Here is a 24,672-nt window from a genome sequence, read left to right as displayed (position 1 = left end):
GCTCTAGTAACAGTTTTTAGTAGAGAGAACGATTCTTTTTTTGTCATCAGTGAATATCAAAAGTGCAACACATGAACAGACTCCATTTTTTGTTTGAATAAGATCATACTTTTTATGGAATGTATGAATGAGTCAGGTACTGTTTGCTTCTCCCTAATTTTGGAAATAATGACAAATATCCCCAGTTCATAAGGTAACATACTGTTAGAAGCAATAATTCCTGGTGAATTTTTTTTTTTAACTTATTCACTGTGGCATTTCTAAACATTGTTTTGGTAGGTGACTATACACCAGACGTTGGAAACAACAGATTCCCCTCTTCCATCTATTCTAGAAGGCAAGTAATTATTAGGAGACAAGATTATTGTTCATACCTGTAGTTGTAAAAATTCACTTTTTTTTTTAATCCTCACCTGAGGATATGGTTTTATTGATTTTTAAAAATTGTTTTTATCTTTTTATTGTTTTTCTTTTTTTTTAATCTTTTTTTTTTTTTTTTTTTAAGAGAGAGAGAGAAACATCAATAGGTTGTCTCCTATACATACCCCAATGGGGGATCATATCCACAACCTAGGTATGTGCCCTGATTGTGAATTGAACCCCAACCTTTTAGTTTTGGGGACAATGCTCTAACCAACTGAGCCACCTGGCCAGGGCAAAAGTCACAAATACTATTTGTAGTTAATCCTCACCCGAGGATCTTTTTTTTTTTCCATTAATTTTTTTTGGTAAAATTTAGGGTTTTTTTCTTTTTTTTTAATTTAAAAATTCTTTATTGTTTAAATTATTACATATGTTTCCTATTTCCCCCATTGACCTCTCTCTGGCCGCTCCCACCCCCCAGCACATACCTCACCCCCCTACTGTCTGTGTCCAACTTTTTTTGTTTGGTTTTTTTTTTCAGAGAGTAGAAGGGAGTTAGGAGGGAGGGGGAAAGAGAGAGAAAAACATCGATGTGAGAGAGGCACATCAATTGGCTGCCTCTTGCACTCCGAGGATCAAACCCACAACCCTTCCTTCAGTTTGAGGGCTGATGCTCTAACCACTAAGAAAAACTGGCCACGCCTTCACTACTATTTTTAAATCTTTATAGTGATAGCTACTAAAGAACTTTAAAACAAAATTTTAAATTCCTTTTTTTATTAAGAATGCTGACAAATAGAACACTTTTCCTCTATGTGTTATATTCTCAACCTCACTCCTCCACCTCAAGAAGTCTAAATTCATTTATGGGTCCTTAAGGTGAGGATTTATTTGTTTTTTTGTGGGGGTTTTTTAAAACACTTTATTTTACTTTTGAGATTTTTATTTTATTTTTTAATATATTTTTATTGATTTCAGAGAGGAAGGGGGAGAGGGAGAGAGAGATAGAAACATCAATGATGAAAGAGAATCATTGATTGGCTGCCTCCTGCACACCACACACTGAGGATTGAGCCTACAACCCGAGCATGTGCCCTGTCTGAGAATTGAACTGTGATCTCCTGGTTCATAGGTCAACGATGAACCACTGAGCCACCATGGCCCAGCTATTGTTTATACTTCCATGGAAAAGTAGGCTGAGGCCAATAAAATTAACTTTCCCAAATGGGTAGAGGATGGAGGCTTGGGAGCCTGACTTATATTTTTATTTATTTATTTATTCCATCATCATCTACCCGCCTATACCCTCTTTGTCTCTTTTTAGAAAAAGGTTGCCTACCACTGTATTAAACATTGGGGTAGTTCTGTTGAAATAAATAGAATGACATTCAGCCAACATCAATGAGAAAAGCCCATCTTGAATAGTCATGTCTTTTTTTTTTAATCTGAGTGATCCTTCTTTTTAGGCTACTTATTATCTACACTAATAAAAGAGAAACATGGTAATTGGCGTACGACCGCTACCCTTTTCATTGGCTAATCAGTGAGTATATGCAAATTAACTGTCAGCCAAGATGGTGGCAGGCAGCCAGGCAGCTGAGAACAGGATGCTTGGTTGCCCCAGCGATAGAGGAAACCAAGGTTCCCCCCTGCAGCTGCGGGGCTCTGAGCTCCTGAAGCAACAGCTCCAAAAGATACAATGTTTCAATTATAGAAGCTAAAAGATGGCGGTTAATCTGCATACTCAGGCTCCAAGCGGTAGAGTGAAGCCAAACAGCCCTGAAGCCGCAGAGCAGAGAGGCCTCACTGCCCAGGGATCAGCAGAGCCGGGAGGCCTCCCGGACCAAGATCAGCGGAGCCGCGAGGCCTCCTGGCCCTGGGATCAGCGAAGCCGAGAGGCCTCCCGGCCCCGGGATCAGCGGAGCCGAGAGGCCTCCTGGCCCCGGGATCAGCGGAGCCGAGAGGCCTCCCGGTCGCCTGGATCAGTGGAGCCGAGAGGCCTCCTGGCCTGGGATCAGCGGAGCCTGATGGAAGCCCTGTGTGTTTATGCACCCTGGGGTGCAGAGGTCCTGTCCTAGGCAGAGGCCTATGGCGAAATTTTCGACTCTGAGAAGCAGCCTACGGGCTGGAAGGCGGCTCCTCTGACCTCAGTGCTGGAGAAGACCATTAAGCAGAAAACTAAAGAAACCGATTTTACATCATTTCCCAGGTGGAGAACAGTTGGCATGTAAGCCCCTGACCAGTGCCCAGCCTCTCCTCTGTCAGTCTATCTCACTCTTAGGTACCATGTTCTTTGTTCTGTCTTAACTGCAACTCATTTTTAAACTAGATTGCTTTTAAAAGAAGACTAAATAAAGTTTCCCTTAAGTTATTTAGGTGGTGCTGGGGCTGCTGGGCCTGCTGGGGGCCTGATAGAAGACACAAACACGCGGGGCGGGGGGGGGGGCCTGTACACAGCAGCCCCAAGGCCCGCCACCTTGGTGCTGGGGCTGCTGGGGGTATCAGAGACACAAACCCACAGGCCCGGCACCCAGCAGACCCAAGGCCTTCGTGGCAGCACTAAGGAGCAGCAAGCCAAGCAGTAGGAAGCAGCAAGCAGGTGGGCAGTAACAAGGGAGGGGTCCCGGACTGCAAGAGGGCACATGCTGGGCTAAGGGACCCCCCACCCATCCCCAGTGCACGAATTTCGTGCACCGGGCCTCTAGTAACTTATAATAGCTTAAAATTTTCTTTTGGGAGCCCTGGCTAGTGTTTCTTAGTGATTAGAGTATCAGCCCACGCACTAAAGGGTCTCAGGTTCAATTCCTGGTCAAGTGTACGAATCTGGGTTGCAGGTTCAATCCCAGACCCAAGTTGGGGCAAGTGCTGGAGGCAACCAATCAATGTCTCTCTCCCCCGACTCCCCCTCTAAAAATCAATGGGCCCTAGCTGGGTTGGCTCAGTGGATAGAGCATCGGCCCGTGGACTGAAGGGGGTCCCGGGTTCGATTCAGGTCAAGGGCACATGCCCGGGTTATGAGCTCGATCCCCAGTAGGGGGTGTGCAGGAGACAGCCAATCAATGATTCTCTTTCATCATTGATGTTTCTATCTGTCTCTCCCTCTCCCTTCCTCTCTGAAATAAATAAAAATATGTTTTAAAAAAAATCAGTGGAGCCCAGCTGGCATGGCTTAGTGGTTGGGCTTCGAACTATGAACCAGGAAGTCATGGTTCGATTCCCAATCAGGGCACATTCGGATTGCAGGCTCAATCCCCAGTGTGGGGTGTGCAGGAGGCAGCCAATCAATGATTCTCTCTCATCATTGATGTTTTTATTGCTCCTTCCTCTCTGAAATCAATTTAGAAAATTTTTTATAAATAAATACATTTAAAAAATCAATGGAAAAATATCCTGAGGTGAGGATTAATAAAACAAAACAAAATAAATTTATTTTGGGAATGGAAGGGGCTATGATATCTTGCCCTTTTTATCTGAATGGTATAGTGGCACTGTTGGTAGCCAATATCATTTGGATGCAAACTGGACCCCACAATAGATAATTCAGACATTTTAATACTGGTATAGCTTATTTTGCTACAGGGTTAAAGTTGCAAATAATTTTTTGTCCTATGTCCATGTAGATAAAGGAGGGTATTTAAGAGATGACTTCTTACTGCTTTATCTTTTACTGATTTAACATTTAAAATCAAAAGCTACAAGATTACACATTCTCTGAAGGAAAATGCTTGTTAATTATAGGATGTAAGTTATGCCTAACACCATATCATATCAATATGAGTCTTCTCATAGTGACACTCATACTCTGATTCTAATCACTTTCCAATGTATTCATGAAATGGGAAAAGACATTATTTGATACCAAGTGGCAGTCTTTTTCAATCCTGCATTTAATAGAGCATAAGAATATGCCAGGGTTTCAAATCTGTTAAGAGTTTTGATTTAAAGTTCCTATTCTAGCCCTGGCCAGTGTGGCTGAGTTGATTGGAGCATCGACCTGTACAACAAAAAGGTTATGGGTTCAATTCCAGATCAGGGCATATGTCCAGGTTGCAGATTCATTCTCCAGTCAGGGTGTGTATGGAAGGCAATTGGTTGATGTTTCTCACTTTTTCCCTCTTTTTTCCTCTCTTTCTAAAATCAGTAAGAACATATCCTCAGGTGAGGATTAAAAACAAAAAGTGTAAAGTTCCTTTTCCAAACTGGGCCACTTACTTGTGTGACTTTACATGTTATTTTAGCTTCTATGAATAGTTGATTGTATCTTTAAACTGAAGTTTTCATATGCACATGTTTTGAAATCCTTAAATTAAGGTAACATCTAGTGAAAAGAAGCGCAGGAAGGGCAAAGTATGTTGATTTCTGAGCTTTGTAATTTTGCTTTATCATGTGCATGCTAACCCTCTCAGCTTATTAACATTCTCATAATCATATGCGTTCTTCCCACATTATTTCCTCAGTGTTCTCTGTTTTTGTGGTTATATGTAGAAATCCAGTTTGACATAGTATATAATAAGCTACTGGCCATTTTTTAGAATAGCTTGCTTCTGTATTTGTGTACCTGTTTTGTTTTGTTTTTCTTTTTAATAATTTTTTTAAAATATGTTTTTATTGATTTCAGAGAAGACAGAAGAGGGAGAGATAGAAACATCAGTGATGACAGAGAATCATTGATCAGCTGCCTCCTGCATGCCCCACATTGGGGATCGAGCACACAACCCAGGCATGTGCCCTGACCGGGAATCAAATCATGACCTCCTGGTTCATAGGTTGACACTCAGCCACTGAGCCATGCCAGCCGGGCTTAAATAATTTTGATTGAGGTATAAGTGATCTCAGAACTATTTTTGATATTGTTAAATTTTTTAAAATATATTTCATTGATTTTTTACAGAGAGGAAGGGAGAGGGATAGAAAGTTAGAAACATCAATCAGCTGCCTCCTGCACACCTCCTAGTGGGCATGTGCCCGCAACCAAGGTACATGCCCTTGACCGGAATCAAACATGGGACCTTTCAGTCCGTAGGCTGACACTCTATCCACTGAGCCAAACCGGCTAGGGCTAATATTGTTAATTTTTAACAAAAGTGTTATTTTTTTTTTAAGGAGCTGAATGTTTTAAAGCCTGGTTTAAAGTTTTGAATTTTTAGAAAACCATGCCAGTAGTTGTGATTATATACCAAGAAATTGAGATTCTCCAAAAAGCAATAAAAAATATTTGCATGTTGCTTGATACAAAGAGTAAAGATAGGAATGGATATTCACTCCTGAATCCTGACCATCGTCTGAAGCCTATCTCTCGAGAGAGAGAGAGACAGGGTTTGCTTTTGGATCCAAGTGAACCAGCCATGGACTGTGCTTGGCTTTATCCAGATGACTCATTACAAACCAGTAACAGGTCACTTAAGAGAAAAATTTTCAGTTGCCTATTTGGCAGTTTTGTTTTGAGGATAATTTTTATTTCCGTGCTTTCATCTTGGGCAACAACATCTGTTGTCACAGCACACACCTGGCTAAATAAACCCAGAGCCTTGTGTCCTTTTAACCTCTTGCTGGATTTCTCTGCATTTTCTACAGAAAGATTGTAAGTAAAATAGATGGCGACAAGGACGGGTTTGTCACTGTGGATGAACTCAAAGACTGGATTAAATTTGCACAAAAGCGCTGGATTTACGAGGATGTAGAGCGACAGTGGAAGGGGCATGACCTCAATGAGGACGGCCTCGTTTCCTGGGAGGAATATAAAAATGCCACCTACGGCTACGTCTTAGGTAGGTCCCTACCACCTGGGGGAAAAGCCTTGTGGAGCTGGCACCTTGAAACGTAACTGTTTTGTCTTGTAGAATGATTGTAGATAAAATAGACGCGGATAAAGATGGGTTTGTGACGGAGGGGGAGCTGAAATCCTGGATTAAGCACGCCCAGAAGAAATACATATATGACAATGTTGAAAACCAATGGCAGGAGTTTGATATGAATCAAGACGGCTTAATCTCCTGGGATGAGTACAGGAACGTGACTTATGGCACTTACCTGGGTAAGGGGCAAGATGTCAGCCTGACAGAGACCATGGTCTTGAGTCAAAGAAACAAATGGGTCAGGCAGTGAAGGAAAGGAAGAAACTGCTTACCTTCAATAGCTCAGTGCTGAGCTGATTGCCCTTTATTTTATTAATTTTAAATTTGTATACTGTGTATTTTTTAAAATTTATTTAAATTTGGTTTTTGACAGTCTGGAATCTTCTACATCTTTAGCATTTTATTTTATTTTTTTAATATATTTTATTGATTTTTTACAGCGAGGAAGGGAGAGGGATAGAGAGTTAGAAACATCGATGAGAGAGAAACATCGATCAGCTGCCTCCTGCACACTCCCTACTGGGGATGTGCCCACAACCAAGGTACATGCCCTTGTCCGGAATCGAACCTGGGACCCTTGAGTCTGCAGGCCGACACTCTATCACTGAGCCAAACCGGCTAGGGCTACATCTTTAGCATTTTAGATATACATGTACCTGTTTGCTTTCTGTCATCCCTCAGAGGAACCGTTTTTCAGATCTTGTCTAAAAGGCTGCATTGTTCCTACAATACAAAGGAAAAGGCTTTGATATTTCTCTTTATATGGTCACATTAAGGTGTTGGACCTGAAACTCAAACCAAATTAGATTTCTTTATAGCTGGTGAAAATAGGAGGAAAATTAGTCTTTCCTTAATAAAATAAGATCAACTACAGCTCTCCTTGATAAAATTTAACTATTTCAGTATGCCTGCTTACTAAAGTTTAGAAATAAAAAATTCCCATTTGTTTTCTCTGGCACATGAGTTTATCATCCTGCTTTGCAAATGCTTCAAGGCAAATAAATGTGATTTTGATTGCTTTCTGATGATTTGGTAGCTTGTGTGCTTGGCCACCTGTTAGTAATTTTCTTTTACTTAATACACTTTCCTGCAACTGAATGCTAGGTGGCGATCTTACTGAGTTAATGATTTAGGGTGTTTCTGTTAGTGAGATTCCCCTATTGTACATGGTTACAGTTGAGACAAGAATGTATAAATGTTCCTTCTTGCATTTTTATCCCAGAAACTAGGCAACTTTCTGTGTTAAAGCAGGTGTTTTCCACCTCTGACATTGAGTGTATAATGGTCTGTTTCCCCCACTAGATAGCCAGCTGTCCATGTTAATTACAGGACCCGCATGCATTTCTAGTGAAGAGATTTTTATTTCTGTGTTGGCTTGTTCTCATTCCTAAGACTAAAGTGGCAGTCTCTTTCCAAGCTTGGTACTTAGCCAAGAACCAAACATAGATTTCACCCAATTAAGAACACGTGTATTAAAAAGTCAGGGCAGATGGAGAGGCATTCGTGCTTCTTTCTCTCTGGCTGGCACCCAACATGCTCCTGATTTATTTGGAATTAATTATAAATACAAAACACAGGGCAGACTGTTGGTGATCTAAACAGAATGGTGTGTTAATAAATCTCAGCTCAGACCTAGGCACTCACTGGCTGCCCAGAATTAATCTTAAACTCTTTGTATGATTATGTGCATAAAAATCTGTTGAGAGCTCTGTTAGCTCACAGGGCAAATGATTTGATGTAATGGGTATTTCTACTGACTGAGGCTGCATAAGCTGAAGCACTGGCTGGAGAAGCAATGTCTTTATAAGGCATCTTTCCCGGGAGGCAAGTGGGTGGGCAGTACCCTGGGGATAATGGGTTGTCTTACCGAAGTGCTGAGGAGTTTTTCGTGAGTGTGTTCTTGATTCAGTTTAGAGTTCAGGTACAAATCATCTTAGCTTTTCATTAAAATCGGTCGTAATGAATCTGCTTTCCACCAAAAGACCAGTAACACTATCTCTGCCACAAGTAAAATATGAAAAACAAAGATCCACCATGCCTATAACAAAACTAGATCAAGAGCCTACCCAAAGCTGTGTGCAGGCTGGTGCTTAGGACAGATAAAGCACTCCGAGTGTGATGGTAGGCACATGAGTTTAGTCATTGAAAAAAAAAGTATGTCAGAAAAGAAAAAGTTTATGTCTTTTTCATCCTTGTGTATATGCATGTTTTCAGCCTTCTTGATTCCAGTCACCATGTTTTACCCTATGGAGGAGAAGAGGACTCTTAGCTGAGAATCTAGTCTTAATGTATAAGTTGTCTTCTGTTGTCTTGTTTATGTTACGTAGTTGGTACTAAAACATTACTTGTTTAGAAGAATTAACTTAGTATATGAAAAAAGTAATATTTTTCTTTAAGCCTATTCATAGCTTTGAATATACATATATAAGGTCCCCAAAACCTCAGATTCAATAAACTGTCTTACTGAGTTTTGACATTCAACAAATAATAAAGCTTCAAGCTGCTCACCTCTCAAAGCAATAGTCTTTAAAAAAAAAAAAAAACAAAAAACTGTGCTTAAAATTTGGATAGATAAAACTACAGTGTTAAAAGTTAGCAGCATGATATTGTTGAAGGGGCCCCGTGTGTCTTTTTATAAAACTAGTACCATATCTTTTTTTATTTGGTCAGTATGTTACAGGAATAATCATTCCTTACCTTTTAATATGGTGTCTTACTTTCAAAGTGGTGGTGTTCTATTGCTTGAATCCAAGTGGCCTATAATGGGAAGGAAGACCTTTGATATCTAGCTTCTTACTGGGAGCCTACTGTTTAATAAAAATAGCAATAGCTAACACTTATTGAAGCCAACTATATGCCAGGCACTTATATTTATTTGCTCATTTAAACCTCAACAGGCCTATGGGGCAGGAACCATTATTGTCTTCATTTCACAGATGAGTAGATTGAAGCAGTTAGGTTACTTGCCCAAGGTCACACAGCTAGGAAGTGTGGATTCAAGTTTGGATTCAAACCCAGACTGTGTGACTTTAGAATGATCACTGCACCTCAGATATAACTAGAAAACTCAAGCCCTCAAATAGCCTCAACCCCCAATAACCGAAGAATTATGTAATGGGTTACGTAGCCCAGGAGCCAGGGCTCCATGTTGAAGGGCAAATATTTACATTTGATTTGGACCTGACTTTAAGGCCTTTGATTACCAAACCGAATGAGTGTCTACTCTGCTGCAATTGTACCTGCGTAATCAAGAGGTATTTCTTCATTGTTTGGTCTGTCTTTCTTGGAAGTTGATTCCCTGGCCCACACATTTTCATGTTTTCTGGAAGTCTTTTAAGATTTAACCTAAATTTTTGTTTTCTAGATGACCCAGACCCTGATGATGGATTTAACTACAAACAGATGATGGTTAGAGATGAACGGAGATTTAAAATGGCAGACAAAGATGGAGACCTCATTGCCACAAAGGAGGAATTCACAGCTTTCCTGCACCCTGAGGAGTATGATTACATGAAAGATATAGTAGTACAGGTGGGTGAAAGCAAGGATTCTCAACAGAAATGTGGTTTCTGTTTGCTGCTTACGCATCTTTCCCTTTCCCCTGTGTTTGGAAGAATGACTTGCTGTACAAGTGCTGGCCAGCTTGAGTCCAGGCTCTGTCACTGTTTTTCTCTGATCAAGTCATTTATCTTAGGTGCGGTAGGCTTTCTCTTTAGTATGACAATATTTATCATCAAATAATGTATTTTGCCATTTCATTGCTGGTTTCCTATTGTAAGCACGAGAGAAAATATCCCATGACCAGTAATCAGGTACTGAGTAATAACAATGATACTGAATATTTCTCACTGAAGGCAGTTACCAGTAAAACATAGGCTGTAGCTGTAGATATACTCAATGATCATATCTACTGTTAGTATGACTTCTGTATAACTAGGACCAACAGATCATCGTGGGCTTGGTGGATAGTTGATTATTGAGCAGTGCCAGTGTTCCTTCAAGAAGACTCATAGTTCTTTTAGGTTGAAACATAAAACAGTGATAATATTTTATCATTTTCCTGCAAGAAGAACAGCAATTTCCTGTGGTTTAACCATATCCACACATATACATATAAGCATAAACATACATGTATATGTGTGTGTTTATGAATGATGAGTAGCTGCCTAAACGAATTCACCCCTATACTAACTTTAATAGTCTTTTCCTAATCTCTCTTCTCTAGGAAACAATGGAGGATATAGATAAGAATGCTGATGGGTTCATTGATCTAGAAGAGTATATTGGTAAGTTTCTCTTAAGAGGCTGAGAAGCTTTGAAGATATGTTCACCCATAGAGACAATTTACCCCATTGGTCAACTTTTAGCACATTAAGCCAGACCAGTGTGAGGAATAGTGGGTGTGGTAAAGTATTTGTAACAGCACTGTCCAACCAAAATGTAAATGTGAGCCACATATGTAATTTTAACTTTTTCATAGCCGTATCAAAAGAAAATGAAAAGAGCCCTGGCCCCTTTAGCTCAGTTGGTTGAGCGTTGTCCCGTGCACTGAGAGGCTGCTTGTTCAGTTCCCAGTCAGGGCACATGCCCGTGTTGCGGACTCAATCCCCAGTCAGGCATGCAGGAGGCAGCCAATAAATGTTTCTCTCTTATCAGTGTTTCTCTTTCCTTCTCCCTTTCTCTCTCTCTCTCTCTCTCTCTCTCTCTCTCTCTCTCTCATCAATAAAAACAGCCATGGCTGTTTTGGCTCAGTGGATAGAGCATCAGCCTGTGGACTAAAGAGTCCCAGGTTCAATTCTGGTCAAGGGCATATGCCCGGGTTGCAGCCTCCGTCCCCAGTGGGGTATGTGCAGGAGGCAGCCAGCCAATCAGTGATTCTCTCACATATCATTGATGTTTCTATTTCTCTCTCCCTCTCCCTTTCTCTCTGAAATCAATAACAGTATATTTTAAGAAATAAAAGCATATTTTTTTAAAAAAAATAAACATGAAATTAATTTCAATAATATTTTATGTAACCAAATATTACAATCTCAACATTATCATAAACTATTGAGGGTTTTTGTTTTTCATACTGAGTCTTTAAAAGTGTATTTCACACTTACAGCACATCTCAATTAGGACCAGCCACATTTCAAGTCCTCGATAGTCCCGTGTGGCCAGTGGCTACCATATAGGCCAGCACTGATATAGTACATCCCAGATGCCCTATGGAAGTGACAGTGAAGAGTTGAGGGAGCCTAGACTGGCATAAGGAAACCAGGAGAAGATAGGGAATAGAATAAAAGAGACAGGTGGATGAATAAGGGGCCAGGATTGCTGGTTCCTCTTAGAGCATTTTGTTTTCACTGTGTTCATTTCAGATTTTCCATTTAGGTTCTCTTCTGTTCGTTTTTTAAAGTTTCTCCTTTCTGCCATTTTTTCTTGTAGTTGTCTGTTTTAAAAAGGTTTTTTTTGGTTGGTTTTTTGTTTCTTTTTCGGGTTTTTGATGCTACACGTATACTTCAAGGCTAATTTCTCCAAAGTACAGCTGTTTTTATTATCCTCGGAATAATTTCACGATTTCTCCATTGCCTTAAAAAAAGAAGCTGCCTCTCTTGAGCAAATTGTTTCCCAATCACTATGATGGAAATTAAGATTAGTAAAGGAGAAGAGATGAAAGATAATTACAAATATCTTTGTTACAAATGTTATTCCATTTTGAAAGATACTAGGTAATTTTATATTTCACATTCTTATATTTACTCATAGTAACTTAACTTAGTGCACCGCAGTTTGTTTCATAAGTTCTCTAATTTTTTATTTTAAGCGTGAAAGGGAGACTTAAACCCTACCTTTATCACCTGTCACTGAAACAGCATTGAACAATCATTCCTTTACTCAGATTTTGTCTAATTATACCTGCTACTATATTTTCTAGAGTTATCAGTTGAATTACTCCTTGAAAATGTACCATTTTTTATTTTTTTTCTAAGATTCAATGATGTACTTTGAGTTTTTTAGAGAAAGAAGGATAAGCGATGGAACCTGGGACATTTTTTGGAAGTGATTTTTTGTTCTTAGTGGAGTTCATCAGCACAATGGAAATAAATGCTTGTGTGCATTTACTGAGCACATTTCAAAGCTGATGTTTTCTACTGTTAAATATTTTATCTTTTTATTCTTGGCTTTTGCCATCTTATCAACATTGCTAAAACTGAGGGACTCATTTGAACCTCCTGATGAGACGAATTAGGTTTTATAACTGTTAATACCATCTTTTATTAAGCAGTTAGCCAAATGAGATATTTTTGTCTCCTTTCCTATCACATAGATTCAAGGACAAAGGAATTGTGTCTTGAAACTACTGCCTTATTGACTATGTATATGTTCCTTTCTTTTGCAAATCATCAACTAATGCTAACACTATTACACCCAGATAATGGGCTTTGTAAAGTCAAAAGTCTCCCAGTATCTTCCAGTTTCTAGGGATGTGCTGTCCTGTTGAGAGAGATCCTAAAGAAACAAATGGTCTTTGATTCTTATTATCATTAATAAAAAGTCTTCAGTTACATTTTTTTATTCTTTAAATGTATTACAGAGTATTGCAAACATACACAAAATTAGATAGAATAATATAATGAATCCCCGTGAACCTAAGCCCAACAGCCATTATCCCATGGCTAATCCTTTCAAATCCATATCCACTTCTTTACCTACCTCCTTTATTATTTTGAAGTAAATCCCAATCATCATTTCATTGGTAAATATTTGGTTATGTATCTCTTTAGGATACATGTGTGTTCCTAAAAACTTTTAAAGCATAATCTCAAAAAGTTAGTACTTCCTTAATATCCTTTAGATTGAATCCTTTTTTAATAGAAAATTGAATAGTATTATTCATATCTCTACTCATTTAGATTTAAAATGCATTTACATTACGTTGTATGTTCTAGCTTCTATTAATATGTCTTTTAAGCCACATTTATTCACTCTCTAATTCACAAGTTCCCAATCTGTATACTGTGAAAAGTGTCTGACCCTCAGGGGAGCTAGGGCAGGGCGCTAGCCCAGTGGGTCATACAGATCCTACATTTTCTGATTACGCTATATCATGGGGGGAGGAGGGTGATTGGCAAGTCCTGCTCTGAGGAACTACTTCTTGTGTTAAGGCAGAACAGAGTAGTTCTACTCTTAACCTTGCTCAAATTCAGAAAAAATGACTGCACCAAGTGTCAGATGACAAAAAGTAATTTAGTAACGAGTTTAATGTCCTCTCTTCAAGGGAAAACAATCCATGTCCTGGGCTAGCACAGTGCCTCACAAGCAGTGGAGCACTTTCCTGAGGGATTTAGCACAAGAGCGAGGTTTATAGAGCATTGGAAGAGGCAACACCGAAAGGACAGATTGACTAGAAGGTCAGGGATTTCCTTATACTAGAGGTCCTGTTTGTGAGAGTCAGCCAGGTAAGCTGAATTGGAGATTGTGATTGATGTAGGTTAGGTTTCCATGGCAGTGAGGCATTTCCTATAAGTACAGGCTGACTTGGGTTAGATTTGTGTCATGGGCTGGGCCACTGGGACAGCCTTCGTTTTGTGGGTCCCAACATACAAATTACCTTTATCACACTTAAATAACTACTTTTGCTTAGAAGTACTATAAACTATTTAAACTTCTACGTGGCGTGTTCCCATACCTAATTGAAGTGTACCTACCCTTATTTAGTTGTCACATAACTCAGGAGTCTTCAGACTTTTTCACTCTTGTAATTCCTAAAAGAATTTTCACAGACAATATCCCCTTATACATTTTTAAATTGGCATCTAAAATATTCAAATAGAAGTTTAAACAGTTGTATAGAAAAATCTCTTTGTATATATTGACATTTTAAATACTGTAGCCACTTTGTACCGACCATATTCATATAAATAATTTAAACAAACCAACTTTAAAAAGTAATTTGGAGATTCAACTTTGATTTGGATATTAGATAATAGCAAAAAGTTGTTTTTGTAAAATGTGATGAAGGCATTTGGGCTCTATAGGAAAATGCCCATTATTTTAGAGATACATTCTAAAATAATTGGTTGGAGACAGGTTTGGCTCATAATACACACTTCTGAGAATTTAGAACAGCACTTTTCTAAAGCCAATGGTCAGGTTTAATTAGTTACCTTGAGTAAAGTGGAATGTAGGAAACAACTGTCTTGTAAAAGTCTTTATATTTCTTGATGCTAATCATCTCTCTTTATTTATGCTTTATTTATTTACTTACTTATTTATTATTTTTAATCCTCACCCGAGGATATTTTCCCATTGATTTTTTTTTTTTAGAGAGAGTGTAAGACAGAAATATCGATGTGAGAGAAACACATTGATTGGTTGCCTCCTGCCTGCTCCCAGACCACGGCCCAGACTGGGAGGCTCCTGCAACCAAAGTACATGCCCTTGACCAGAATTGAAACCAGGACCCTTCAGTCCACATGCCACACTCTATCCACTGAGCCAAACTGGCTAGGGCTATTTGTGTGTGTGTTTTTGTTCTTTTTTAATATGTTTTTATTGCTTTCAGAGAGGAAGGGAGAAGAGGGAGAGAGATAGAAACATCAGCACATAGGAAATAAATGCCTGTGTGCATTTACTGAGCCCATTTCCCCACTGGAGAATTGAGCCTGCAACCCAGGCATGTGCCCTGACCGGGAATGGAACCCTGACCTCTTGGTTCATGGGTCGAAGCTCAACCACTGAGCCATACCGGCTGGACAATGTTTTTTGTTGTTGTGTTTTTAAGATAAGGGCTCTCTTTGCTTTCATATCACTCAAAAGCAATAGCTGGAAATATTCTTGTTGCAAGATCAATTAAGATTCAGGAAAATACCTTATTTTCTAAGTTCTCTAAAATACTGCTGTTAGGTTCCAGTTGGATGAGGAAGGACGGGTAGATCAGATTAGCATGGAGCAGTCATGGGAAAAGGGTAAATCCATCTTTTCTGTGTATGTCTGTGCACATAGGTGACATGTACAGCCATGATGGAAAGGCTGATGAACCAGAATGGGTAAAGACAGAGAGAGAACAATTTGTTGAGTTTCGAGATAAGAACCGAGACGGGAAGATGGACAAGGAAGAGACCAAAGACTGGATTCTCCCATCAGACTATGATCATGCAGAAGCAGAAGCCAGGCACCTAGTCTATGAGTCAGACCAAAATAAGGTAAGTCTGGCCAGGCCCCAACAATCTAGCAGTGATGGAAGTCTATTTCTGGGGGATTGCCTAAAAAATCCCGATTAAGGTACATAAAGCATTTGTGGTCTTAATTAATCTAAGTCTGCTACCAACCTAAAGTTGGTTATTAAAAGCTTACGGGGCAGGAATCCCTTTGCCCAGTGTACATAGCATTGGAGGAATTTAGGCTTCAGAAAAGAACCTCTGTATATAACATGAGGCATGTATCATCTGTTCTCTATGGATCCCCAGGAAATTTTTTTCTCTCTTTTTTTTTCTTTTTTACTTTGTTCTTTTACCAATTACAAGTTCATTTTGCCTACTCAAAGCTGGTTATTTCCTTCTTAAATCAAATATGCTTTTTAGAATTAAGTCCTTTGTAGTAGGTTATAAGTAAGTTTTTTCTGGAGCCTGTTAATATTGTCCTTAATCAATTATCTGAGGTATTTGGTTCATTAAAAGAGTGGTGTTACCCATCCAAATTTAGGGATTTTTAGTATCTGAGCATTCTTTTATCTAGGCTAATCTTCAGTTTCAAAAGCAGTTTCTTGTCATGAAGCCTTTTTAAGGGTCAGTCTGTTTTGAGGTCTTACTCAGAGACTTCAGTAGCCAGGTGCTGTGTCCTGTGAGGTTTGTAAGAAAAAGAAACTCATGCAATCATCCCTTGGGAATGTGGCCTAGATAATTTTTTAGATGAGTATCTGAGCCTTCATTTGGGGTTGTGCCTGGAATCTGATTGGTAGCTGGAACATAATGGAGGTGAGGACTCTGCTTGATATTTGCAGACTTTGTTGTTCCTGTTAGGCAGTGACTTGATTCATTCTGAAGTATTTCACCCAGTTCTTTACTATCTACCCTTATGTAGGAGATATCCACCTTTGCTCCAAAGGGGGGCATTCTCTCCTAAAGAAACCTGTATCTCTAGCGTTGAGTTGTTGAGCTATATTATTTCTAGCCTTCCACTTTTAACTTTCTTGATAAGAAAAAGGTATTAATTGCGTGTGTGTGTGTGTGTGTGTGTGTGTGTGTGTACAGGCCAGGAATGGAGGGTATAGTTCACATATCATTTACTGGGAATTAGAATCTTAAATCTTGCCAAACCACTGTTGATCTATAGTAGTGTTTCTAAATTGGGAATGGGAAATATATCTGCCTCAATTCACTGTTCTCTAATTTCAGGATGGCAAGCTTACCAAGGAGGAGATTGTTGACAAGTATGATTTATTTGTGGGCAGCCAGGCCACAGATTTTGGTGAGGCCTTAGTACGACATGATGAATTCTGAGCTGCAGACAGAGGAACCCATGTTTCTTCAAAAATAATTTATTTTTACAGCTTCTGGTTTCACATGAAATTGTTTGCGCTACTGAGACTGTTATTACAAACTTTTTAAGACGTGAAAAAACATAACGAAACCATCCCGTCCCCATTCCTTCTCCTCGCTGAGGGACAGGAGGAAAACTGTGCTTCTGAGGAACAACTAATTAGTACACTTGTGTTTGTAGATTTACACTTTGTATTATGTATAACATGGTGTTTTATTTTTGTATTTGTTCTTTGATTGGGAGTATGATATGCAGGATTAAGATCCTCAACTCATAGGCAAAAATTAGCCCTTCACTCTTTCTCAACCCTTACCATGTAATTTTTGTAATTATGACTTAATTACTTTTTTAAGCCTGAAATCATTAAGAAATGTTTGGAAGAGAGGAAAAAAGAAAAAAAATATACCCCACTCTTTATATTTAGAAAAATGATAATCTTGCCTATTGAAAAGTGTATTTCATCAATAGTAGGGGCCATATATTTTATTCAGTTCAGCAACTGATCGTGGCATTATCTAGGCAAGGACAGAGCCCTGTGCTGTAAGAAAGCTTGGCTCAACTTGATTTTATTCATCCTATTTTTTTTCTTCCCTGTAGGACTAGCTGTTTGCTAATTTTGTCAAGCACAGCTGTGGTCGGAAGCGTTAGGGCCAGTGTCCTGAAAATCAAGTATTGAATGTGATCTTTTTACAGAGCTATACATAGAAACAACTGGAAAACTAAAGGAAAAATACAAGTGTTTTCAGGGCACACCGTTTTTTCTGGGTGTGTGTCTGCTGAAGTGCTCAGGACTGTCTTGCCTATTGAATCACTGTAAGTGCCCCATTTGGCTCCTATTCCCCAGATGTTCCCAGGAATTAATTTTGCTTTCACTGCGGTTAAATTGTGCTTCTTGCCAATCATGTCATTGAAAGTGCCTTTAACAAGAGAAATGATGACTGAATGAGGACTTTCTTAAGAAACCCTAAGATAAAGAGAAGTTGTTTTGAACCACCTTTTATGAAAGCTTAGAGCCTCCCAATGTAGTGGGGATTTTTTTTTCTTCTCTTTCAGACAGTGGTTAAATAGCAGTATTAGTGTTGCAGTGTTTTTATTTTGTGGGCCGGTTTCTAAAAACCACATGCTGCTGAATTTACCAGGGATCCTCATACCTCAGAATGCTAACCACTTACTCCCAGGCCGTGTCTGTGTCAGCTAGAGAGCTTGAGTCAGACTCGAAGCTGAGAGGCCTGCAGAGAGGGCTCTTTGGTTTGAGGACCGTTGCTTACCCTTCCTGCCTCTGACCCATCACTCCCTGTCCCCCCACCACCCCTGCCAAATGAAAAGCTTATCTTGGATCAACAGATTGCCAGTCTTTATCAAAGAGAGAGACCTTGTAGAAAGAGCTGAAGAAACCGGCCCCTGTTCCCAACTCACTCCACCCCTGTTTTACATAACACAAGCTGTCTTTTTGGTCCCTTCGTACAGATGGACCTCTTTTGAGAGAATTTATTGTATTCCAAGTTTTTAGCCCTCAGGTTACTAAGATAAATATATATAACTAACCTTTATTATTTCATATATCTTTCTGGATTATATTTGGGTGGTGCTGGGTGATTATTATAACCTGAATTTAGGTGTATCCTTCGGTCTTCCATGATCATGTTGAGGTGGGCTACTTGGCCTGGTGAAAAGCCAGATATCATGTAACTTCACCCCAGCCTTTGCATTGAGCTCTTGAGAGTGGATATACTCTTTTAAGTTTAATCCCCATATAAGGGGCATGGAAATTCTCTGCCTTCCAGATTCCCCATTTTTATTGTTAAGAAGACCAGAGATAACTAATATGCCACCAACCCTGGCTTCGTTAGAGCACATCAGGACTGGCAGGGGAGCCTCGCAGCTCACAGGGCTGGGAACCCAGGCCTTGTGTTACAGTCACACTTAGAAAGCAAACCTTCATCTGCTGAGACAGTGACTGCTGGGTGCTCAGCAGCAAGCATTGTACTCAAATCTCGAATGACCCCCCTGGATTATGTTTTTGGTTTAAATCAAACCTGGGGCTGGTGGACAGTCGCTGCACACCCATATTGTGTGTCCTGTGAATGCTAGCTCTCTTGAATTTGGATGTTGGTTATTTTTTATAGAGTGTAAACCAAGTTTTATATTCTATAATGCAAACAGGTACCTATCTGTTTCTAAATAAAACTGTTTACATTCGTTGTGGAGTATGTGTGGCCTTTATTCACTTAATAGAATGCTTGCTCGGAATTATGAGTGCTCTAAAATGTCAGAAAAAGAGAGAAGGCGCTGCCTTCTTCCAAATTGGCTACTCTTCTCTCCCTGTTCCTGAAATCCCGCAGCGTCCTCACTGCAGTTGTAATCCCTCTCTCTTCCCTTAATCCCTCTCTCTTCCCTTAGGCCGTGTAACTGCTCATTACATAGGTATCTGACACCAAACACAAGCCACTCCCGAATGTACACACAACATTTATCCTGATTTTTATTTCAAAAAGAAGTATAAAATATAAGGTAAAACAGTTTTTTGAACGTTTTGGTGTGGTTTATAAATGATACCAAAATGTGCAATTTTATTTTGAGAACATAAAGTGATTTAAACTGTTAACTTTGGTAAAATACACCTCTTAAGATAGATATATTGGTTTAGCCAAATAGGCGGAGAGAAGGAAGGGAAACACCTGGAGTGAGCCATGCTGGCTCGAGCCCATGGACCTGGCTGTTGCTGCCACAGCTATACTGACGATGGGCATATACGATACAGCATAAAGAAATTCATTCAAACTCACATTTGGGGCCTACTGAAGGTTTTATTTGTTTTTTCTTTAAGTCTCTCCCATTTCTAAGGTGTTTTCTCAGAATATATTATCGCAGAAGGGAGAAAATGTTACTAAAAAGGGAGGCAATTGTTACCCATACACTGAGAACCCAACCACACTCCTTTATAGATGCCTTGTCTGTAGAGATGAGTCTGCAAGTGCTGTGAATCTTGCCACTTAGTAGAAACATGGTTGCTGCAAAGGGCTTGATGTGTTCCGAGATGGACCCAGCTGGAACGGTAGCTTTGTAGGGAAGTATAATAGGAAAACGGAAAATCGATCCCCCAAAATGGTCATCACGCCCCTTCCCATCTGTTTTCTGCATGGTTAGTAGTTTGGTTTTTAGCAGAGAAAGTAGAAATTTCCTTAAATGTAAAATCCTAATTGCTGCAAATAGTCCAATATGGCGCCTTAGCTGGGGCCCACTTGGCTAGAAGAGAGAGTAGAAACTTCCGTTTTCTGGGAGCTGGACATGTCAGACTCATCTGTCATGGACTTCCCACACACCATCTCCATCATGCAAGCCCGGAACTGGAGAGAAAGGGCAGAATTGGAGATAGCCCCCTCGGCAGACCAGAACAGAGGAGATAACATCAGGAACTATGGGAAGAAATTCCTCTGTTGTATCCCCAAATAATGCCTAATGCCCAGGATCTCCTCAGGTGGTTTTGAGTATATCTTCCCAGTTCTGAGACTGGTTAGATTCCAGTCCAGGACTTCTCGCTGCTTGTCTACATAATCCTACACATTCTGGCCACTCACTGTTGGGGAGACTCATAAACTAGCCTGCCTCCTAGGAGCACTGTGAGAAGCAGCCCTAGAGTAGGTCCACCCACCCACCCTCCCCCTTCCTAGAAGGTCCGCTGGGGAAAGGACTGCCAATCCTGTTTCCATTGAGATTCACATTCGTTTTGAATCCATCTCAGGGACTGAAGAAATAAGATAATTCGCAAGACAGGAACTCTCCTAGATTTGTCTAAGTTTTTTTTGTTTGTTTTTTTAGCTTAGATTTAGGAATTGAGGGATAGGCCACCTGGGACCTTCAGATGAGAAGCTGCTTTAGATTTTATGCACGTGATTTCTGTGCTCCACACATGCTCCTGCAGCCTAGCAGTTGGACAAGAAAGGATTAAGAACTGAATTGGTGCCGAAACCAGTTTGGCTCAGTGGATAGAGCGTCGGCCTGCGGACTCAAGGGTCCCAGGTTCGATTCCGGTCAAGGGCATGCACCTTGGTTGCGGGCACATCCCTAGTGGGAGATGTGCAGGAGGCAGCTGATCGATGTTTCTCTCTTCATCAATGTTTCTGACTATCTCTCTCCCTTCCTCTCTGTAAAAAATCAATAAAATATATTTAAAAAAAAAAAGAACTGAATTGGAAGGACTAGAATGTAAGGGAGCTATCAGTTTTTCAATAAAACAGAAAACCTTTTCACTTATCCTGTCCTTTGGAGCAACTCAATTTTTATGGCTCAAGTTCTATCTTCCCCGGGTTCTATGATACTGTCTCGATGACCACACCTTCCTCCCTGTGTTTCTATGGGCTTCCTAGGCTACTGAGTGTTTCTGTGGCTTCCCTTGTTCACCCCTAACCCTTGGGGGTATAGTCTAAGGTACTCGGAGTTAAAAGTCATTGGTGACAAGAACCAGGTCTTACAGACTAGGGTCTCACAGGAACGTGAATGGGGAACTTTACCTGCTTATTCATGAAGCAGTAGATGATGGGATTGTAGACGCATGCGCTCTTGGAGAAGAAGGCAGGAATGGTGACAAGCCGTAAGTCTAGCCCGTGGTTACGGTTGTTGACCATATACATGGCCAGGGCAGCATAGGGCACATAACAGAGACAAAAGGACCCCACCATCACCACCACCATGCGGCTCACCTCCCGCTCAGCCTTCTGGGTCGAGGCCGACTCCTGCTGCTGGGCAGCAACCTGGGAAAAGCACAGAGAACACCATATCTTCTCCCCAGCCCTCAACTCACAGATCTCTGGAGGATTTTTGTTTTTTATCAGGGGGGGCATCTGCTCTAATTGCTTCTCTTCTGCCCCAGTTTCTGGCCTAGTCACCATGGCTCTCCCTCCGTAAGGAAGCCAGGATGGAGGCGGCTCTGGTCTGGGTCAATGGAAGGGATCACATGCATGTCTTGACACCTTTATTTAAGCAGGGGTGACTCCACCTTAGTCTTCATGCCATTTCATCATTCTGCCTATCCCCACTTCCTTCTTTGCTTTTATTTTTTTATTATTATTTTTTTTAATCCTCACCCGAGGATTTTTCCATTGATTTTTAGAAAGAGTGGGAGAGAAAGGGAAAGACAGAAATATCTATGTGAGAGAAACACATCGATTGGTTGTCTCCTGCATGAGCCCCGACCAGGGCCCTGTCTGGGGAGGAGTTTGCAACTGAGGTACATGCCCTTGACCAGAATTGAACCCAGAACCCTTCAGTCTGCAGGCCAATGCTCTAACCTGGCTATGGCTTTTCCAGATATGTTCTAGAACATTCCCCGACTCTTCCCTCTCACCTGGAGTCCCTTGACCCTCACAAAAGCCACTCACAGCTCTAAGGGCCCCCAGCAACTGAGAGTAGGAGAAGCAGATGAGGGAGAGAGGCACAATGAAGCAGAAGATGAAGAGGAACCAGGTATAGTACTCGCTGCGATATTTGGTGCCCACGGTGTACCAGTCGGGGCCACAGGAACATTGCAGGCCCTCGGGGATGAACCTGTAAGGGACCAAACACTCACCCACTGGACGGCACTTGCTCACTGCGGGGGCCACCACAAGGATGTGGAGTGGGAGCCGAGATTCCTGCATTGGGGTCTCCATGTAGAACCCAGGGGATGCCCAGTGACTGGGCGGGAAGGGCTTTCTGTGCTCACCAGCGAAGGGTATAGCAATTTGAACTGAAGAGTAGACTTTAGGATTTGTCTCCCACAGCCTTTTCTCTCACCTACTCCACCCGTTCATTAAAAATTAGAAATAAAAAAGAAGCTTTACCCAACTCTTTCCACCCACACCACCCTCAGCTTCCAGCAATGTCAGCATCACTGCCCTGGGCTCTCACCGGCTCCAGCCAAAGAAGGGTGGGATGGAGACGCCAATACCAATGGTCCAGGTGGCCAGAACCACTATCAGTGCGTGCTTGGAGCTGAAGCGAAAGCTGCCGAAGGGCTTACAGACGACAATGTAGCGCTCAAAGGCCAGGAAGGCCAGTGACCAGCCTGTTACCAGACCTGTGGTGAGACATGAAGGTAATGGGGTAGACAGCCCACCCCGCCTGGCAGACGGAGTGAATTACAGAGTGGGGCAAGCAGGGGGAGACAGGGTTGGACTAATGGGTGGGATAGAATTTGGGATGCAGTGGGTCAACTTTCTAGTCCAGGCTTTGTATTCCAATATGCAAAAGAGCACCAAACTCCCCTAGACTCCTCTTTTGGGATGCACTCCGGGTCTGCAGGCCGGTCCCTGGTTCCAACCCCAGCTCAGGGTCCTTTGCCTCCCCCAGCCCCCTTCCCCGGCAGTACCTGCTGTAGAGCCCAGGAAGGCCTCCAAGGCACAAACATGGCGGCCGAAGACGAAGTATCCCTGGCAACTGGCAATGAAGACAGTGAAGACAGAGAAGATGCAGAAGAGGAAGCCCCCCAGGGACACATTGACCAAAATATAGTTGAGGGGCTGTCTCAGCTTCTTGTAGCGCAGTGTGGCCACCAGCACGGTGGCATTGAGTGGTGTCCCTGCAAAGAAGACAAAGCCCATGAAGGCCGCCTGGAGGTGGAAGGCCCAGACAGGGGCAATGTGGTACTGAGGCCCGTCCCACGGTCCCACCGAGGAGATGTTCTTGAACAGATAAAACTCCTCCTCCCCTGACATTTTGCTCATGGAGGTCCCCCACCCCCTCTCATTCCTCTTATAGATTACCCTCCCCCCACCTCACCAGAGAACCCAGCCTCCAAAGCCACTTTGGGTTCCCTGAATGGTCAGCGCTGATCCTAAGCCTCCTAAGGACAAAGTTTGGGATTAGAGACCACCCCCCCCAAACCCCCACCTAAACCTCCTTTTGCAGCCTCAAAGCCGATTGTGTGTCCTTCAGAGGATAAAAGATTGGGCTCAAAGAATCCGGACATGCACTACTGGGGACTGGGGTGAACAAGAGTCAGCTCACAGACCCTGGGAGATGCTGGCCCATACTTAGTAAAGGTGCTTACATCACTTTTTAAAAAAGATTTTTTTTATTGATTTTTAGAGAGGGGGGAAGGGAAAGAGAGAGAATTATTTATGTGAGAGCAAAACATCCGTCAGCTGCCTCCTGCACGCTCCCCACATGCAATTGAGCCTGAAACCCTGGCAACTGGCAACCTTTCGGTGCCCAGGACAATGCCCAAGCAACTGAGCCCGCCGGCCAGGGCTTCCACCACTCTTTCATTTTCCCTTTGAATGGAGCTCTCAAGGGCACCCACTCGGTTTAGATCTGGCACCACTCCCTCCTTTTAGGTGTCTGCATCCCATCTGCCCCTTTGTGGTGGTTGCCCCTAAGTCTCTCTCTCCAGAGATCGGGGGCTCTCAACCTGCCTGGAACCAGCCTCGGGCTGCAGGAAAGGACGGGGATCAGGGAATGTCCTGGGAGCACCTTAGTGCACAGCCTTCATGGAAGGGGTCAGTCGAAAGCATCGGCCGCCTCTGTTTCTCCACGTTGAGTCTACCCGGAAAGTACACCTTTCCTGCTCAGACCCCCGCAGCCAGGCTGAGGTTGGTTGGAGCACTGTCCCTCTCACACCATGTTCATGCCTGTCTCTGCCCTTAGCCCAGCAGTGCCCAAGCTGCCACAGTCTTTTCTCCCGTCCGCTCACCCACGTCCTGCCCGGCCTTCACAGCCTGACTGGCCAAGACCCCTTCTGTGAAGCCCACCCCAGTGATGCCAGCTCTGCTGTAAGCTCCACCTACACTTGCACTCAACACTGCACGTCAGCCCTTAGGGCTGCATCTTCTTCCCCTCCCCAGCACGCAATAAATGCATAGATGAAAGTGACACACCTTCCATAGAGGTAAGTTAGAGTGAAAGGATAGCCTGTAATGGCAGAGCAGTATATAGTCGATGATTCCCCACC

At 41.8% G+C, this 24,672-nt stretch overlaps 2 protein-coding genes across 3 annotated transcripts in view; one reads left to right on the top strand and one right to left on the bottom strand.

Moving 5' to 3' along the window:
- The window catches only part of CALU (calumenin), a 34,674-nt gene extending 15,728 nt beyond the window's left edge, over positions 1-18,946 (top strand). Inside the window, exons 3-7 of one of the 2 annotated variants that reach the window (XM_014455511.2) lie at positions 6,204-6,397; positions 9,583-9,749; positions 10,444-10,504; positions 15,210-15,409; positions 16,601-18,946. In XM_014455511.2, coding sequence (XP_014310997.1) covers positions 6,204-6,397; positions 9,583-9,749; positions 10,444-10,504; positions 15,210-15,409; positions 16,601-16,705 — 727 coding nt within the window. In that variant the 3' untranslated portion in view covers positions 16,706-18,946. Of the gene's footprint in view, positions 1-5,937; positions 6,132-6,203; positions 6,398-9,582; positions 9,750-10,443; positions 10,505-15,209; positions 15,410-16,600 lie in introns of both variants that reach the window. The other variant, XM_006088383.3, reaches the window with a different exon arrangement.
- Positions 18,947-19,566: 620 nt separating this feature from the next.
- Positions 19,567-23,446, bottom strand: OPN1SW (opsin 1, short wave sensitive). Its single transcript, XM_006088379.3, has 5 exons — positions 23,092-23,446; positions 22,632-22,800; positions 22,124-22,289; positions 21,257-21,496; positions 19,567-20,092 (listed from the first exon to the last, which is right to left on the bottom strand). The coding sequence occupies exons 1-5, from the start codon at positions 23,444-23,446 to the stop codon at positions 19,973-19,975; spliced, it is 1,050 nt and encodes a 349-aa protein (XP_006088441.1). The 3' UTR covers positions 19,567-19,972.
- Positions 23,447-24,672: the final 1,226 nt, after the last annotated feature.

The sequence above is a fragment of the Myotis lucifugus genome, unplaced genomic scaffold, assembly GCF_000147115.1.
Source record: "Myotis lucifugus unplaced genomic scaffold, Myoluc2.0 scaffold_46, whole genome shotgun sequence".
NCBI classification, from domain to species: domain Eukaryota; kingdom Metazoa; phylum Chordata; class Mammalia; order Chiroptera; family Vespertilionidae; genus Myotis; species Myotis lucifugus.
The sequence above is the reverse complement of the archived record's forward strand: the minus strand, read 5'-3'. Positions and strand labels throughout refer to the sequence as shown.